Genomic DNA, 13718 nt, shown 5'->3' with positions numbered 1-13718 from the left:
CTTATGTTTAACACCTTATTAAAAATGACTACTTACACAGCCACTAAACATTAGCACCCCATCTAGTCATCTGATAAATGTTAAGTCCAATATGCACTTACCTTTTCATTTCCTAAATATGTTTTGCCTGTGCATTTCCTGCGATGAAAAGTCAAAATGGTTGCTATATGAAAAAGCTTTCAAGCCTAACTCAGTGTGTATATTGTTTATTCCGATAAGAAAAGTCTATTACTGTTGACTAATACAAATCAAATGGAGAATATCTATTAAAAACTCTCTCACCTCAAGGTCAATTTAGTATCTGTGCTAAAGCTTTTATCTTCTAATATGGAATCATGCCATGACTTCCATGACTCTTTTATCTTGACCGTGGAAACAACCAAGGTCAGTAAAGTTCCATCATAGTTTGTCATCAGACTTGTTTTAGCAACGATTATTGTTTCAGATATTCTAGAATTTAATCAAGAAAAATATCTGATTAAAAATGTATTTGAAAAAAAACTCAAGTAGTATCATTAATGCTTTCTTTTACCAAAAAAATCACTGAACTAAAAAGTGCTATAAAGATCTCACACAAAAAAAACCTTCAATTCACACACTGTTGACCTGTTTGATCAGCAGTGTAAGAACCACATAATAGTGATTGCGATGTAGAAAACTTTACATGAAAAAAAAGTCTCATTATTGAAACTATTAATAATTGGAATCACACCAAGTCCACTTTATTGACTCACAAAATGCAAAACCAGATTCTTCATTTTGTATACCAAACATACCTTTCCGAAAGCACTGAACACACTTACCATCCGGTTCCATCTGTCCACTTACTTTTACACTGCTTATTGCATAAACCTTCTTTTACCACATCACTGAACATTAAAACTATGGCTACGTTTGTTAGCGTATATATACTCGGACACTAAATGTGACAAACATCTAAGGCACTAGAAGTCCACACATTCTGCTGAAGCACGCTATTCTGAAAGTATGACGAGGGTAAGGACAAAAATATTCACAGCAGGCTTTTCTGCTCGGCAAATAACGCAAGAGACATCACATTGAAAATACAAAACAAAAGCACATCTCTTGTTTCTGAGTCAAAAGATAGGAGCTCATGAAGCAGTCTTTGTATTAAGATGAGCTCCATTACAGTTTTGAGTATGAAGATGAAAGTCTATCTCCAAAAACGATTCACCCATATAAAATGGAAATATAGGCACGGTTATGTCCTGGCTTTTTTCCGATTGCGGTCAAGATTCATGTCCAACAAAGCCTGAGAACACAGGTGGCATCCATCAGTCACAGCCCCTGTTTACACATCTGGAACATCATGGCCGATATGTTTTGATTACGTCTTTGATGGGCCTCCTGCATATCGGACAGCACGCATTGATCTGTCTCTTCAGCTTCAGCCCACAGTCGCTGCACAGACACATGTGTCCGCAGGTGTAGATGACCGTGTCCACATCCTGGTCGAAGCAAACAGTGCACTCTCCGCTCTTCCCAGCAGGGGGCAGTTCAAAGGCGCTGAGAGTGGGAGAGACCGGAGGGCTGAGAGGAGAGCTGGGAGCAGTCACTAGATAAGAAGAAAGAAAACATGTGTGAGACCGGAGGAGTAGACGAGGATGCAAGTACACATTAAGAAGAGTATGCCAGGTTCTGATCCTTAATAGTGTTGCTTTTATACTCTGCTTTGGATTGTGTGTGTGTTTTGGAGAGTGTTTTTACAAGCCATGAAAAATACAAATGTTACAATCTAATCTTTGCTAACACATAAAAGGAGTATGTAATAGGGTTGCAACTAAGAGAGATTTCCATAGTTGATGTATCTGTTATCTATTTCCAAGTTAATCTATGTAACATCAGGAAATAATTCAAAATGCTCAGCTAATTTTCCTAGAACCAATGGTGACACCATGATAATACATGTTTTGTTGAACTCACAACAAATGCAACAAGAATACACATGTTTTATCCTATTCTATTTAAACCTATGAACACACTGATTGAAGTAGTGGGATTTAATTTAACTGGAATTCTTTCCTTCATGAATGAATGGTTATCAGCTTTGCATGTAAATAACTGCCAAGTGATTGTCTTATCAGTTACTTGACATAATGTTGCAGCTTTGTATGCACCAAAACATTGAGGTTTATCTGTTACAAATGTTACATAGAATCCAATAAAACGTCTTTCTCATAACTCATGATGAATACGAGCCTTCATGCAGTGACTTTCATATATTGTAGCATCAGGTATGCTGTCAACATGTGGTGACCTACCCAGAGAGGATTCAGAGGCGGAGGAGGATCTGTTGACGCTGAACGCCAGGTCTGAGTCACTGTCGTCTGGACTGCTGCTCTGAGAACTGCTGGTGGATGTGGAGGGAGGACTGGACTGCAGAGTTCCTGTGCCACAAAGATAAATACGCATGACCCAGATAATTAGACTCATGTAAGACCTTTAAAGGTGCCATTCAGACAAAGCGTATTTAAAACTATGGATGGCATTACAATACAGTGACCTTGAACAGTTTGAATGTGACTCTACACAAACCATCCCTAAGCAGCCATATTATATGTGCATATTTGTATTACTTGAAGTCTCAAAGAGAGATTTTCTTTTGCTTTCTGTTTGACGATACTATTGTTGGGTCTGTGCCGAGGGGAGTTTATGTGGGAGTAGTGGGACTAGATCAGATAGGTCACCGCTCTAAACTGAACAGACACATGCAGACATAAACTGCTAAACTGCATTCCTTTAGTCTGGGAAAAATACATTGCAAGGGCTGCCTAGTCTCAAAAATAGACTGATGATTATTGAAGAGCATGTCCTTTTCAGGGATGGTAACATTTAGACATATTTTGACATTTGTTCACATGCTTTCTTGCAGAGAGTTGGATTTCGAGTGTGTTATCGCTGTAGTTTCTGTTTATTAAATGTGAAGTTACAAACAGGAGTAGTAAGCTTAGTTTAGCACAAAGACAGGAAACAGGGTGAAACAACTAGGCTGGCTCAGTCCATAGGGAACAAAACCAGCACCTTACTGGAAAACACATTACAGAACAGAAGACTGATGCAAAAGGCCAAGTTTTTTATAACATTTGGTGTATGCTTTTAAAGATGGCATCTCCACAATTGCTTTTGACAGTTCCACCAACATTGTAAAACTACAGGAATGTTTGAGGTTTTGGTTCACATCTCTGTGTCTCTGTAAGTAGCTTACCTAGTATCCTGAGTCTGTTGACGGCCCCATGCAAGGTGAAAAAGGCCCACAGGACCTGAGAGGAGTCCACACAGAGCAGCCTGCCACGTGCTACTCCATTTACCCCATGATGCACCTCTCCACTGGGCAGCAGACTGAAGCTGAGCACGTCTCCAGAGCAAGGCATGGGGAAGCCCCGGTGCACCACCCAATACTCTTTACGGTCCAGGAGAACCTCAGGGTCCGCTGGTAGGTCCCCTGCGTGCAGACTGGCGGGGTCACATGATGTTACGCCAAACAACAGCGCCCCAAAGTAGGGCAGGCCCAGGTGGCCCACTTCCACGTACAAAGTCTCCCCCATATGCAGCGGCCGGTCACTGAACACCAGAGTCCGACTGCTGTCCAGAAAGTGGATGCAGGCTGCCGAGCGGTCTGCGGAGAGAATCACATCGGGGCCACGGACTGGGTGAAAGTGCAAGTCATTGTCCAGCGGGGAGGGAAGGCCACGGGCCAACCTCGGGGTGCCGAACCCAGTGGAGGCCGAGGAAGATGGTGTGGAGGAGGAAATGGTGGAGGAGCAGCAGGGGATGAGCTGGTTGTAGTTATTGAGCTGGAGGGTGGCCATCTTGGCAGCAGCAGCCTGGTTGTTCTCCAGTTGGTTGTTGTTGTAATTTGCCGAGTCGTGGCTACTCTGGGGCAGATAGGCACTCAGACGGGCCGCACTCAGGCAGCTGGACGCCACACTCTCAGCAAACGTGCTTTCTGTGATGGAGAATATCAACAAATAAGTTTCGTGACTGATGTACTGTATGATACGATCTAGCCCAATTTAAGCACAGGTCATTTTTTTTCGCGTCCTTTTTTTCGGGAGGACTTTTTTATGATGCCTGAGGAAAAGCTTGTTCCTAAGATACAATCTTCATGAGTTTCTGCAGCCTCCTTGATGTTGGTTTTTTGCTCTATGAGCGCTTTTGTTTATATAGGGCATATTAAAGTGCTGCAAATTGTAGTGATTTTACAGATTAATCTGCTGATTGTTTTCTCAATTTATTAATTCTCTATAAAGTATGCCTATAAAATATATGACCAATGAGCAAAATGGAAGCTTACTGTCACACAAGAAAAAAACATGCAGAAAATATTTGCATAAAGATTGACATAGAAATTACAAATTCATTTTTCGTCTCATAGATTAATTGAGTAATCGTTGGGATACTATACAGATTTGTAACAGGACGTTTTAAAAAATGTATTATTAACACATATAATATATTTATAATGTTTAATCTTGTTTTCCACTGAGACTGACAGAAGGCAATGATTAATGCATGAGAAATGCAAGATTAAACACGTCTTTTAGGCAGTAATCCAAGGTAATGCATGTTAATGGCCACCAGTAAAAAGGTATCTAACTCTTGTGTTCATTCCCTTTTCTATCCTAAAAGGGACATAATATGAATAAATGACTTTGTTTACTGCCTGTGCACGTACATACTTTTGGGTATGTCTGGAGTGCCTACCAACCCACGCAGGTCAGTTTTTTGTGAACGGCCTCAGTCAGAAAACATGGCATTCACCCCACGTCTCAGACTGGCCTTCCCTGGTCTCATGCAGGCTCATTTGAATTTACAACACCCCATCTGAGTATCTACATCAACAGCTGGGTGAATGAGAGTATCCAGGAGTGTTCTTTTTAGACATTTAAGTATGTAAACATGCTCTAGTAGTAACCCAAATATACAAGTATGAACCTGAAAATGAGCAGGTTCCTTAAATATGAGCTCTCTAAACTGCAAATAGTTCATAGCTGAATTTCTCTATACACAGGGGGCTGATATAAAGAAGTTGTCCCCCTTTGACTTATGATACATTCCTCTATTACTATTTCTCGTGATGCTGGAGCAGTTGAGAGCCCTGGCCCCTCCAAAGCTCATCTGCCTCCTTGACCAAACATGGCCATAGCTCTTGTCAGACTGAAGATAAACATACCCAGTGAGTACAAGAGGGAACCACAGGCGAGAGGGTGATGGAAATGAAGGAAGAGAGAGAAAGTGACAATGCGCAGGAAACTGATAGTAAGACAGTAGAGAGCTGAGTGGGAGGTTCAGCGTGGATGAGATTGGTCCACATCCTGTTTATCTCAGAGATATGGTTTTGGTTCTCTTGACAAACATTTGTTGTCTCACAGATAGTGGATAATTGAGCCACTTTACTAGCTACTATATCGGCCTTCGCTGCTGCAGAGCTTCTTGGCACAGCTGCTTTCTGAACTCTGGGGAAGCTGCTTAAATTAGCTGTGAATGTGTAGACACTGTATAAATAAGTTCATGAGGTTTCGTGGTTGTCAAAGCCATGGTCAAAAAATACATCTAGCTTACTCTGACTTACACTTGGCTGCAAAAACTATTTTACAGGAGCGATTTCTGGAGCAGGTAAATAACATAATGAAGTGCTTACCAAGCAGTGTGACCTCCTGGGTGAGGCCATAGATATCTATGATGGCCCAGAGGGGACAGCCGATGCTGAGCCCACAGTGGAAGAGGATGGGCTCTCCATCGTTGATGCTGTAGAAAACTCTCCCGTGGCGATCGGCCCAGAATGACAACACGTTGTCCTTCAGGGCCAGCCTCTCAGGCAGAGCTTTGGCCCAGTATCCGGGCCTAGTCACCAGATCTGGGCAAGCGTACTTGGGGATGTCTGTAGTGACCAATTCACTAGGGTCCAAACTGGTGAAACCAAAGCGTAAAGCCCCACTCCATCCGGTGTGCACGCCACTCAGGCGAAGACGCACCTGAATAAAGAGAATGAATTAAGATTCAACTCAATTTAAATCTTTATCTTTTAAAAGCACAATGATTGGGTTGAAAACAAACCTTCTCATAGAGGTGGACCGGCCTGTGGATGAAAGTGATGCCATTACAGAAGCTGTTCTTGCGTGTGGCGCGGCGAAGCTGCCCATCCAGCCTGATGTTCTTGCCCTTGGCGTGGGGGTGAAAGCGGGGGGACTCCACGCTGATGCTGACCGGAGCAGCGGACGTTCTCCTCTCCACACCTACCCCATTGTTAGGCAGAGTGTAGTACTGCCTGTTGGCCACCGGGCGGGGTTGCAGAGTCGCATCTGTGGGCAGCAAAATAGTCAGGGGTACAGTGAGAACAGAGAATGATTGCACCTGATCACCCAAGTTAGAGAGCAATGTGATGATGTGAACAGCAGGTCTGCCTTTGTGTGACTCAGACAAGGTCAACACAGGAATGTTAGAGACACCAGCTGTTGGAAAAAGAGGCAAACATATCAGCACACAATAACTCACTTGCAAGTGGTCCATGGCAGTCGGTTTAGAGGGCAGAGGCCAGTTATGTAAAGGAGCCCACAGTCTCATACACTTCCTTTCCCACACTGACACTAATAAACCTCTGTACTTTTCTCAACAAGTACATTAAACCGTCTCTTTTAGCATGTAATCCACATTTACAGTATATAAAAAGCTGTCCCAAATCAATCTTCTTACCACATCCGTATGGGAAATTTATATTCCAGAAATGAAACAGGGTAAATATAGACAAGGTCCATGTGCAAATATGACTGGGACATTTGGTTTATGTAAAATCAACATATTTTACAGCTATGTAAATATTAATAGCATCAAAGTAGAGAAAATATAACAAAACATTTCGACAAGAGACTTGATAAGCGTTCCTCTTATTTATGGGCTACACACACCCTTGGCCTACAGCATAAACAAACCCTGAATAGCCCCTTTCATTCCTCTAGTTATCTTCCGAAGTGGAATGATTCACATAGTGCGCACTCTGTGAAGAAATATCAAAATGAAAGGCTTAATCTTCAATCTCATCTTCACAGGTGTCAGTGTCCTATACTTATGAGACAAATTTGTGATGCTCATTTTCATGAGCATCACAACATAAATTAACATGGATCAGAAATCAAACAAGAAAGCAAGACATTGGTTTAAAAGAGACTGAACGATGTAGAAGTGTGTTTATGGTATAGACTGGCTGAAATCCAAAATGTGAAGGGAGGCTGCGTTATTATTCGCCTGCAAGGCCACAGAGTGATTACATTTCTGTTTAAAATTCACTGTGATCTGGTGCAAAGGCAATAACTCAGGGAAATGTTCCACAGTACATTTACTAAATTAGACATTATCACTGATTATATTCTAAACTATGAAGCAGCAGGAAGAACATCTGTAACATCTCAAATGATGTGCGGGTGCCCATTCCTTTTTAACTCCGGGGAATTCGGCTTTTGAGGAATTAAAATATACTTTGGATAAAGAGTATGGAGAAAAACATGTTGAGGCTTTATAAGCTCAACTGGCTCGCTAGCGGGGGGAAGCCCTGGGATTCTGCAGTTAAAGGAACTACAGTGAAGGCAGACGCTCGCTTGACATTATTCGATGAAAGGCATCGCCCATCAGGTCATCCACTGACGCCTGAGTCTTTGCCTTTCGTCGTTTATGAACATTATATTCAAGTCACAGGCAATATTTGAAAAGCAGGTTACCTTTTAACACAAATCACTGTTCTAACTTTATTTCCAGACCCCTTCATAAAATGTGATGATTTGTTTGGTATATTCGACGTCCCAGATGAGAAAAGTCAAGATCCCTGACTTTGTAATGTTATTAGCACGCAGGCTTTTTATCGTAAATTGAAACAACTCGCAAAACACACTTTATGGTTAAGACATATATATCTTTATAGCATGTTAACTAAAGAAAGTCAGGTTCATACTTTGTGGTTAAGATGAAAACAATTGAGAAAGTGTGGCGTACCTTTGTGGACTTGACAGACGCTTTCAATCATTTCATACAGTCATTGCCATTCATTTTAGAACAAAGAGCAAGGAAACTCTACATTTTAAATTAAAGGCAATTAAAAAAAACCTTGAGAAGAAAATGGATGATAAAAACATTGTCTTTGCTGGTTGGTTCAATGTGAATCAAACCTAAAGATACTTTGCAGTGTTTCTCACCCCTAGGAGCACTAAAGGGCATTATTTTATATACGTTTTGTTTGCCCTGTAAAGGAGTATGTGATGCAATACACAGTCAGCCAATGGGTTCACAGCATAATGGCGGTAAGGCACTAGGAAATTCAGCAATGGGCCATAAAAGACTGGGAAGAAGAAAACAGCTGGCAAGTAAACCCAGATAATTGGCTACCATATGTGGCTAAGCAAATGTTACATGAGGATAGAAATGAATTTAACACTTTTATTAGGCTTCAATTATGCACCCAAAATGTTTTCCTGAATAAAACCGATTGTAAATGTTGCTCAAGGTTAAAACTCGCTTGATGATACATTTTTGGAAAATCCGTCCCTTTGCTCCATGACTTAAGTGTAATGGTGACATGAGCTGGGGCTGGGTCAATGTCAGCGTACTATAGTTCTTCTACTAGAATTCCTCATATTCTTAATATGTGATATACGCATGATGCAGCATCTAATAAAATAAATAAATGCAATCATATGACTGCACAAGACACACACTGCAGGCAAGGTTTTCTTCAAACGTAAAAGGGATTATGCGCATTCGTCAGGGTTATGTTCGGCCACAAGATGATCAGGCTCTTTATTCCCTCATATCTCTAGGCTGCATGTGTTCATCAGTCATTCACTGCGAGCAGGGCATGAGCCTCTGTGGATTTGAGGGGCTGTTTTGTCACATTTTGCCTCCAGAAGTTGTGAACATGAATTTCTTGGTGAAAACACCTCAATGGTATCAATTGATACTGTTTCACAGCTGGTCCAATGACTTATTCATCACATAGGCGTGAAAAATGACTTTATACTGAGTAAGATAAATCTACTTTCAAAAATGTTGTGCACATAATAGTAAACACAGATATTATTTGAATACAGTGTTAATGTAAAGCACAAAGTGCAAGCAAGGATCCACGCTGCTGCTTCTCTGTGAACAACTGTTCTCAGTCAAAGCCCTATGTCTCTGGTGGCAGTAACCACATCATTCAGCCACAGCGCGCATGGGGGTGTGGGAGTGTGAAGGACATTAAATCAAAAATGGAGAACAGATGATCAAATGTGCTGTAGGTATCATGTCAAAGCGATCTACTGAGAGCTAATGATGACAGCTTTTGACAAAAACTGGGGGAATAATTCATTTGAGATTCTGCTTTATGTAAAACAGCTTTGATACTTAAGATAAGAGCAGAGTTATTACAGATATATTGCGTGCAGAGAATGGTCATTATGTATTGATTGTTGAGATTCTAGTAAGGATTGTAGTGTATTGACGTTATTATTGGATGTGTCCTCGTATTGTTTTGTTTTGTGAATCCTATGTGACTTAGCCACAGTGCTTGGATGTCTCATTGGGATTCATTAGTAGTTTATCTATTCATCTATGAAAGAACGTTGTATGGCAAAAAAAGAAAAAATCCCAACTGAGATTAAAGCCAGATAACAGAAACAAGGGAAAACAATTGGATTGTACACAAATCATGACCACAAGTGCTATTTAATGCACAGGCTGCATGGTTTTCCAAATATTTTTTCTGTAGAAATCAGGGATGGATTTAGATCATTCAAAAATAGTAAATATAAATTCCAAAAGCTACACTAATATGTTTATTGTGATAGGATATTTGCTAGTTTCAAATAACCTTTCTTGAAAATGTGTTGACGATAATCCTACATCACTGCTTATTATTCTCCAAGTGATGATGAGTAAAAAGTGAATTTTGGGAGCGCTTGTTTGTTGTCGCTCCCTGGGAATCACGCTCAGCTCCCCCGTGATGGGAAGCGCGTCTCCACGCAGAGCGAGCACAAGTAGAGAAATCAGAACTAACCATGTGTATCTCAACATATAACCTCTAACACATGAACAGCTTCGTGTAAGTGCATCGCAAGCCTCCTGTATGACACATTAATATGAACAAGTCTCACCTATTAAAGGCTTAGGTGTCGTATTCCCCATTATATCCAGAAATTCCTCGCACTGGCTGACAAGTTAATTCCGATTGCAATACTTCTCTGTTCATCCATGTATCCTCGGTGTGATGAGTATCTGCCTGGAACCAGTTCAATGTGAGTATCAGTGGCTTCAAATCGCACCGTATCTCCGCGCTGAAGCATGGACGCGCTCTTCTTAATGTCAACCCCGAGCCGCAGCGACAGGCGGACACCTCCAACTGGCGCACGGCAGCCCCCTCCTTTCTGTAGTAGGCTCCCCTCTGCACGACTTTAAAGACACAGTGAGCAGAGATCCCCCCTCAAGAGCATCACAGAGCCTCTGAACAATATTTAATTATTCACTTAAAGGCTCTGATGAAGACTAATGACTATACTGTTGTCTATAGGACACGCATCCTGCTTGTTGGGGATGCTAATCTCAAGGAAATGTGCTTTGTCAATACATTTACATACAGAAGGGTATGCAGACAGCATAGGGAAAATGTTGATGGCAATACAAAATGATAACACGATCATTGATCATGTGTTTCCAAAATCATTTGCTTTTGAGTATCCTGAAGATGTGAAACTGATAGAGTAAAGAGATTTACGAGATTAAAGGATTCACTCACTGATCCCAGAGACATGAAAACATATGTTTTTAAACTATTAATATGCTGGACACACAGATACGCATACTTTAATAAAAGTCCCAGCATCACATGAGGAAATCCCCCTGATTTCCCACCCTATCCTCTGCCCTCCCACAGCCTTGACTGCTGGGCTTCTCTCAAGCTGTTTCCTGTCTTCTGGACCACGCCACTCTCTAAGGAGCCATGGCCTGCAGGGTTTATAGACTGAGACCATCAGTGAGGGAGTGGAGGGAGGGCCGGGACAGCGTATCTAACCGTGGTGGACAATTAGAGAGGCCGGGGGCGCTACTGCAGCTGTGTGTCAAACATTCCTGCTGGTTGAGGAATTACATTGTGTGAAAATGTAGATATATGCAAGATAATATTCCTTAATGCCAATATATGCTCAAATCATGACTAATTGGGAAACAGCAGAACCTTCTGCCTCATGTTTGCAGGATTACGATACAGACATCATCCATTTCACATGGAAAGAACAAATGCTTCCCCAGCTGCCAACATGGTCAAATATGATTTAACTCTGTTTGAGGGCAAACAAATCTCGTGAGAGACGGCGTTTGGGTGAAGCCAGGCAGGAACTAAATATAACTCAAAGACAAAAGCATTTGTTTCTACCTCCTCAATGCTGTTTGTTTAAGCAGGATATGGTGGCTCTCTATAAGTGCCTTTGGTGAATAGTGTTTGGGGTGAAGCATAGCAGAAGTGAAATTCCCCTCACGCCCTGGCTGCTGCCTCAGAAAGAAAGATCTGCTCTGGCAAAGGGGGATTAACACAGGAAGTGATATGAGGCTGCAATGGAGTCTGCAATCAAGCTTTCCCTGTAAACACAGCAGAGTGCATTAACAAGTGCTGCTTCTCCTAATGCTCGCTGTACTGCCTGAGTGCAGACTATGGGCTGCTTATGAATGCACAATGATTGCTGGGCTGAATATCTTTAAAAGGAAGGGTGCTTTCAGGTTAATTTTTAGCACAATCACGCAAGACATTGCTGATTGTCTGCAGAAATAGCAGAGAGCTCAAGGTTTAGGGAAAATCATTATAGATACAATAACAGTTGGTAAATGGACAACAGATAATTTAATGATGACTTCAACACATTTAAAAAAGAACATATTAATTGCTCAATTCCTTTCACAAGCCACCATTAACTAAAACCCTGGTGCACTTCAACCCCTGGTGCAATTTGCTTGATCACTAGTAAACCAGTTATTGTTAAGCATTGAAAAACAAGAGAGAGGCAAGACCAGGACCAGGAGGATTCAAGCAGACCCTAGGTCAGCTTGATTGGAGTGAGAAACTAAACTAACCCAACTGCATAGAAACATCTAAACACAGGGATTTTGGCTGCCTTTACAGGCATTTGTTAAGATAGACAAAGGTTCAGTAAGGATTGAATTATTTAGAAGTTTGATATTGTTTGACATCTGGCCTGAAGAGAACATAAGGAATATGCTGAATAAAATACACAACAAATAGTGATCTTCAAGTCAATAGAGACTAACTGCAGGAGAAGGGACCGGCGTTTTCCGCCATGATGCTCGGTTAGCAATTCGTTTGTTGATTTTCATGTTTACTTTGTCCAACACCAAATCTCTCCCCAATAGGAATGACTTCAGGGAGTATGTTTCTGGCCATGTTCCTTCACACATGCCCTTAAGCAAATACTTGTTTTTTTCTATTTGGTATGCCTTAAATGGTGCACTGTGGCACTGAACCCCATTCAAACCAACAAAAAGCATACATTTCACTTTGATCGGACAAGCCAAACCAAATATGTTTTTAAGTCACCTTTGGACAGAACCAGGCTAACTCTTTCCGGCTGTTTCCAGTCATTGTGCTAAGCTAAGCTATCTGGCTGACAAACCTTTAAAGTTACATTACATGACGTTTGTTTTTGCATTTAGTTGTCTAATGTGTGGCATTTACCAGGATTAATTCTCAGAAATAGAAAATGTTTTTGCATAAGATTTGAAGGCGTATAATCGCCAGAAACTGAGAATCTTTATCTTTTAGTTACTGTACACTTCAATACACCCTTGATATAATGTATAGTATAGTCTATAAAGCTAACAAAAACACAACAATCATTGGTTTCAGTTGATTATCCACAAATGTAAAACAAATTCTAAATATTATACTTAATTTCTCCCGATTAATCCAAACATACTGGACCATAAAAGTGTACTTGATATTAAAGGTCCCATGTCATGGCCATTTCTACTGATCATAATTCCATTGTTGAGGTCTACTAGAATATATTTAAATTGTGCAATTTTCCAAACTCACATTGGTTTCTCATACAGCATCTCTGTGTATGTGTGTTCACTCTCTGTCCTTAACGGATTGTTGGAGCTCCTGCCCCCCCCCTCCCAGTGTGCTCTGATTGGTCGGGACGTTGCGAGGCTCGCTGATGCGAGGAGCGGACAGGTTTTCGGGTCGGCGATACAGCGAGAACAAGCGAAACTCATCCTGAGCACACACAAACAATCACAAGTAAAAACAATAAGTGTGGCTTTATATTGAGTAAGAAAAAGGTTTATAACGCTGTGAGAATGGGTCTGCGGGGAGCATTTCTCCGCAATCCCAACTCGTCTACTACCAGTGTTCAGGGAGCTCTATGCAAGTCAATAGGGACTCCCTGTTAGTTAGCCAAGGGATCCTGGTGTGTGAGGTGCTCCGCGGATTGGTCCATTTGGGCCAATCTTGTCATTTGCTGTTGATTTGGGTGTTCACACGTCACAGAACCCAGGAAGCAAACGATGGAAAATGAGAAATCTCCAACGAGGCGTTTTGGGGCAGCATAGACAGGTATTTTCTGTGTTAGAGTTTTACTCGCTACAGGGTGTACTTTAAGGGTTTGTGGCTCTGGAGACCGTTTACATGCAGAAAAACCTTCATAACACACAAGGGGACGGGTAAT

The 13718-nt window shown here is 41.4% G+C and overlaps 1 protein-coding gene and 1 long non-coding RNA gene across 2 annotated transcripts in view; both read right to left on the bottom strand.

Annotated features, from left to right (window-relative positions):
* Positions 1 to 693: 693 nt before the first annotated feature.
* Positions 694 to 10381, bottom strand: neurl1b (neuralized E3 ubiquitin protein ligase 1B). Its single transcript, XM_010787166.1, has 6 exons — positions 10140 to 10381; positions 6079 to 6323; positions 5663 to 5996; positions 3227 to 3967; positions 2283 to 2408; positions 694 to 1576 (listed from the first exon to the last, which is right to left on the bottom strand). Exons 1-6 carry the CDS (start codon positions 10168 to 10170, stop codon positions 1329 to 1331), a joined length of 1725 nt encoding a protein of 574 aa, XP_010785468.1. The 5' UTR covers positions 10171 to 10381; the 3' UTR covers positions 694 to 1328.
* Positions 10382 to 13295: 2914 nt separating this feature from the next.
* Positions 13296 to 13718, bottom strand: part of LOC104959296 (uncharacterized) — a 17270-nt gene continuing 16847 nt past the window's right edge. Inside the window, exon 3 of the long non-coding RNA XR_799847.1 lies at positions 13296 to 13385. This is a non-coding gene — a long non-coding RNA (uncharacterized lncRNA). The remainder of the gene's footprint in view (positions 13386 to 13718) is intronic.

This window comes from Notothenia coriiceps, unplaced genomic scaffold (genome assembly GCF_000735185.1).
Source record: "Notothenia coriiceps isolate Sejong01 unplaced genomic scaffold, NC01 NC01_scaffold00030210, whole genome shotgun sequence".
NCBI lineage: Eukaryota > Metazoa > Chordata > Actinopteri > Perciformes > Nototheniidae > Notothenia > Notothenia coriiceps.
This window is presented reverse-complemented; position numbering and strand designations above follow the sequence as displayed.

Excerpts from the sequence above, each read along its gene's own strand:
- neurl1b (XM_010787166.1), bottom strand. The coding sequence starts at position 10,170 with ATGGGGAATACGACACCTAAGCCTTTAATAG. Across the intron at positions 5,997-6,078 it reads CGGTCCACCTCTATGAGAAG|GTGCGTCTTCGCCTGAGTGG; the intron begins GTTTGTTTTCAA and ends CTCTTTATTCAG. Across the intron at positions 2,409-3,226 it reads CAACAGACTCAGGATACTAG|GAACTCTGCAGTCCAGTCCT; the intron begins GTAAGCTACTTA and ends TTTGTGGCACAG.